This window comes from Callithrix jacchus, chromosome 10 (genome assembly GCF_049354715.1).
Source record: "Callithrix jacchus isolate 240 chromosome 10, calJac240_pri, whole genome shotgun sequence".
In the NCBI taxonomy this organism is placed as follows: domain Eukaryota; kingdom Metazoa; phylum Chordata; class Mammalia; order Primates; family Cebidae; genus Callithrix; species Callithrix jacchus.
The window spans coordinates 70924893-70930306 of NC_133511.1; the positions used below are offsets into that span (position 1 = coordinate 70924893).

The 5414-nt window shown below is 38.2% G+C and overlaps 1 protein-coding gene across 1 annotated transcript; it reads left to right on the top strand.

The window, feature by feature from the left end:
• The first annotated feature begins 257 nt into the window (after nucleotides 1–257).
• On the top strand, nucleotides 258–2337 carry OR51B6 (olfactory receptor, family 51, subfamily B, member 6). Its single transcript, XM_017977853.5, has one exon. The coding sequence runs from the start codon at nucleotides 496–498 to the stop codon at nucleotides 1432–1434; it is 939 nt and encodes a 312-aa protein (XP_017833342.1). The 5' UTR covers nucleotides 258–495; the 3' UTR covers nucleotides 1435–2337.
• Nucleotides 2338–5414: the final 3077 nt, after the last annotated feature.

Sequence of the window (5414 nt, forward strand, 5' to 3'; positions counted from 1 at the left end):
TTTTTCCACTGGATGTGTATATCTACTCTTCCAATAGAACCATTTTTCTACTGATCTTTTAGGTCTCACAAAGTCTGAGAAACCTTTACCTCAATACTACCAGTCAAGATGAAGAGCACCATGAAAAGTGACCTGTAAGTTTCAGGCCATTACAGTGCTTTTCAAATATAGTGATTTGTTCTTTCGTTTTGTTTTTATTTTCTGGGTTATATGATTTACAATGAATTCAACAATATTTATTCTGCATGCATAGCTGTATCCCCAGCATATTATCCTATCCTCTTACATATAGTAACTTAATATCGTCTTTATACATTCCATTTTCCCATACCTAGAAATCTCTCACAAATGACTAAATTATCATCTTTGTTGTCACTGAAAGTCAGGCTGGTGAACATGGAATGAACAGGTAGAATTCTCAAGGAGCAACTTCTGTACAACAGATTTCCATTGCATTACCTGGAGTAAATATTTTCCTCTTATGCAAGGCTGGTAATGAGGCTCAATAACACTGCTTCCACCTTCCAGCTTACTGGCTTCCCAGGCATGGAGAAAGCACATCACTGGATATTCATCCCATTATTGGTAGTCTACATCTCCATACTTCTTGGCAATGGCACTCTTCTCTTTCTCATCAGGAATGATCATAACCTCCACGAGCCCATGTACTATTTCTTAGCTATGTTGGCAGCTACAGACCTTGGAGTGACATTGACCACAATGCCTACAGTGCTAGGTGTTCTGTGGTTAAATCACAGGAAGATTGGCCATGGAGCCTGTTTCTTGCAGGCCTATGTTATCCATACTCTTTCTGTCGTGGAGTCAGGTGTCCTGCTTGCCATGGCTTATGACCGTTTCATTGCCATCCACAACCCCTTAAGATATACCTCTATCCTGACCAACATCCAGGTAATGAAGATTGGTGTGGGGGTATTGACAAGGGCTGGTCTGTCCATTATGCCAATAGTTGTTCGCCTACACTGGTTTCCCTATTGTCGATCCCACGTGCTCTCCCATGCCTTCTGTCTACACCAAGATATCATCAAGCTAGCGTGTGCTGACATCACCTTCAATCGTCTCTATCCACTTGTAGCTGTATTTGCAATGGTCTTGTTGGACTTCCTCATGATCTTTTTCTCCTACATTTTGATTCTCAAGACTGTCATGGGCGTTGTTTCTGGAGAAGAAAGGGCCAAGGCCCTCAACACATGTGTCTCTCATATCTGCTGCATCCTGGTCTTCTATGTCACTGTAGTTGGTCTAACGTTTATTCATAGGTTTGGAAAGCACATTCCTCATGTGGTTCACATCACAATGAGCTACATCCACTTCCTTTTCCCACCTTTTATGAACCCGGTTATCTATAGCATTAAAACTAAGCAGATTCAGAGTGGTATACTTCACTTATTCTCCCTGTCTCACTCTAAGACATGACTTTGTTTCACTGCTCTCTGAGGAATAATTCAGGGAACCTGGACAGGATGATGACATTGCTGGCATAACTAGGGAAAGTCATCTCAGTGAGAACTAACCAATCCCTCAGCATTTCAATGGAAATCAACCAATCCCTCTCCTACTTAGAGCATTATTTCACCCTGCCTGTCTATTGCTAATTTGTATGTGGTATAAAATATGTACAACACTAAGCACATATCTCAGTGCTCAACTGACATTGTTTTCTCCAGGTAGTTTAACTCACACTGTTTCATTAGCCTATGGCGGCACCATAAGTATACATACAAACTTACCTGCACACACACACTATTATATATATTAAATTTATAATTTATATATTTATAATTTAAATATATAAATATTTGTAATTTAAATATATATTAAATATATAATTGATGTATTTATAATTTATAAAAACCTCTGGCTTTGTCCAAGCTGTGGTGACCCTCTTGTACTTGATCCCTTCTCATCAACTGTAAAGTTGCTTTCTCCAGACCAGAATTTAATTTATCTGCACCAAGTGCATGGTATTGAGGGGCTGCCCTATAGAAGATGTGATGGATTATTCTGCTGTACAAGATTATCTTATTCCCTTGCCTAGATAGGAGCCACTGCAGCTGGACGTAGGCTAGTTGGGATGAGCAGCTAAGTAGTCTTCTCTCTTGTTTTTATGAGATCAGTTCAAAAGATGGAACATATTCATTTATCCCTAAAAAACACTGTAAGAACAGCTCCTATATATTTCCATTGCTTTATGTTTATGCAATTCATCTTCACAGACTGTCCTAAGGTAATATAGGTGATGTTTTCTGTATCCGCAAATCATGTGTAACAATTATGGTTTCAGTGCTGTGTCATTTCAAATAAACCTTGGAAAATCTCTTACAATTACCTTCAAAATTAAAAAGAAAAAAAAAAGTAGAGTCAAGGGAGGTAGGGTGGCGAAATTTTCTTAAAGGATTAATGGAATGCTCTGCTCTGATTTCTATAGTAGCATATGTTTCAATATAGAGACAAGATCCTGGAAGTTCTTTTATAAATCTGGAGCAAAAAGGCCATCCTGCCAACATTTTCTTTTTTTTTCTTTTTCTTTTTTTTTTTTTTGAGACAGAGTTTCTCTCTTGTTACCCAGGCTGGAGCGCAATGGCGCGATCTCGGCTCACCGCAACCTCCGCCTCCTGGGTTCAGGCAATTCTGCTGCCTCAGCCTCCTGAGTAGCTGGGATTACAGGCACGCGCCACCATGCTCAGCTAATTTTTAGTATGTTTAGTAGAGACGGGGTTTCACCATGTTGACCAGGCTGATCTCGATCTCTTGACCTCGTGATCCACCCGCCTCGGCCTCCCAAAGTGCTGGGATTACAGGCTTGAGCCACCGCACCCGGCCCAACATTTTCTTTTCTACCTCCATGTGATGCTTAAAATAAATATTTCTGGAGATAAGGCTAATTCCCAAATCTAGATCCAGGAAGAAAGCTTAGAGACTCCTAAGTTCAAAAAACTTAGGAATCCCAAAAAACTCCTAAGTTCCAAAGTTTCAAATCCCTCAGATTGGGAGAATAAAGAAGGAGGGAGGGGAGAGAAGTGGGCCTTATGGGGGAATTTCTGAAACTAATGTTCTTTGCAACTTGGCTTCTGGGTATAATCTAAAAAGGTGGTGTTGGATCCAATATCCTGACCAGGGGTTTATAGTCACATCTATGGCAACAATGAACAGACTTATGAACAGGTCAGTAAGTGGCTCCAGTGTGTGTTGGCCTGGAGACTCAGCGTAGGCAACAGGGCATTGCAGGGCAGAATGGGGAGTAGGCAGCTGGTTTATTGGCGATTGCAGAGAGGCAAAGGCAGTAATCTATCAGTCAAGATGTGATGGGGCAAAGAATGTATAATCTCAATACTCCCTAAAATCTTTAGAACTTGACTTCTGAATAAACTCTTTTAGAAATTCCTAGAAGAAAGAAAAACCTAAACCTCCTTTTTCATTCCCTAGCAGAGATCTAGTTTGGAAAAAAATCAAGTTGAAACTCCCTGGGAAGAGAGAAGGATATCTCTGGTGTAGTTCAGGATTCTAGTTTGGATTATCTGTTTCCTTTGCTGCTCTCTTCAGCTGCATAAACCAGCTTCCTCATTGCCTCTGTGTGTTCCACCAAGTACTTACTCCCAAAAAAGACGAAATTAGACTGAGGATGGGAGGCACTGTAATGATGAGGATATAAACTAACAGGAAGAAAACTTTGCCAAATAGATTAGTTTCAGATTGAAAGCAAACTTTGACATGAGACACAACATGTCAAATTGCTGCATATTCCCAGAAATGAGCCTAGTATCCATCAGGAAAATGTGTACAAATCCTTGTAAATCAAAGTTAGAGAGAGCTTCTTGGTTCACTTCATTCATGCTGAGGTATCAGCATTGCAGATTTTCAAGCTCTCAGACACGCAGATAGGGAGTGATAGTAGATCTGGTGTCTCTGAGGGGGATTGGGGGTGGATAAGGAAAAGTGTTGACTATTTTTACCAGCAGGGAAAACTATCCAGATAAAAATGGTACTGGATGCTTTGGGCAAAAAGCCATTCAGAGCTTTAAAAAGCAGTCATTGTTTAGTTGTTTGTTTATCTAATGAGAAGCCTCTTTATTTTAGTAATTACTAGGTACATATACTATATTGGAGATTGAGAGATGAAAATAGTGATTTTGTGATAGTGATAGCTAGGGCTAGCAGAACCCTTCTTCTGCTAGTGGGCACTGAAATATTCCAGAAATTCCACACTGCATTCGTATGTTTATACCTTAAGCTCCACAGCACCTTTCCCGTGAGCTAAGGTCTTTCATATTAGGTTGATTTTTTAAAAACTCAGACACAAAAGTTCAAAAAAGATTTGAATATGTAATTCTCATTCTCCATGGTTCATAAACATTTAATAGAGAAATTGATGAAACTGTTTAGAACACTGAGTTGTAGCCTGGAGATATGGAGGAGTTTCAGCATAAAGAATGAATAGAATGACTAGAGGCAGAGGCACCCCCAGAGACAGTGAGAGCTGGATCTAAAGAGTACTGACATTGAAAATAGAGAAAAACATATATCTCATTATATCCAAAGGGTTACATAAGTTTTAAAAGTGGAAATAACATGAAAGACCATAAACAATAGGAAACAAAAATTTGACTTGCTTTAGATAAAAACTTTTAAAAGATTTGATCTAAAACAAGTAAGCTTGTTCAAAAAATATAGGATATACATGTACATAGTGAAATGATTACTTCAATCAAGCAAATTAACCTGTCCATCAATCCAACACCTTGCATAGTTACCTTTTGTTTTTTCTGTTTAAGGATATCTAACATCTACTGTCGTAACAGATGTTTAGCTTACGGTACAGTATTAAGTCCTCATGCCAAACACTAGATCTCTAAACTTATTTATCCTACAGAGCTGCAGGTTTATAACCTTTGACCTATATTTTTCCTTTCTCCCCCTTTTTATGCTCTTTCTATGTATTTGATTTTATTTTCTTTTGAGACTTCACATATAAGTAAAATCATGCCTTTATTTCTTTTTATGTCTGGTTTATTTCACTTAGCAAACTGTACCTAGGATTATACATAATGTTGCAAGTGGCAATATCTCCTTTTTTAAGGCTGAATAATATTATGATATCATATATACATATAATATATGTCACAATATATATAGAGCTGTCACAATTTCTTTATCTGTTCATCCATGTTTGGATACCACTCCAATTGTTTCCATTAATTGGCTATTGTGAATAATGCTGCAGTTAACATGAAAGGGAAGATATCTCTAAAAAACACTGACTCTATTCTGGATATATATACAGCAAAGGAATTTCTTCATCATACAATAACCCTATTTTTAATTGTTCAACAAACTTCCATACTGTTTTCTATAATGGCTATGCTAACTTACATTCCCATAAACTATGCAAAAGGGTT

What these genes read in the sequence shown, in the direction of transcription:
- OR51B6 (XM_017977853.5), top strand. Translation starts at nt 496, where the DNA reads ATGAGGCTCAATAACACTGCTTCCACCTTCCAGCTTACTGGCTTCCCA.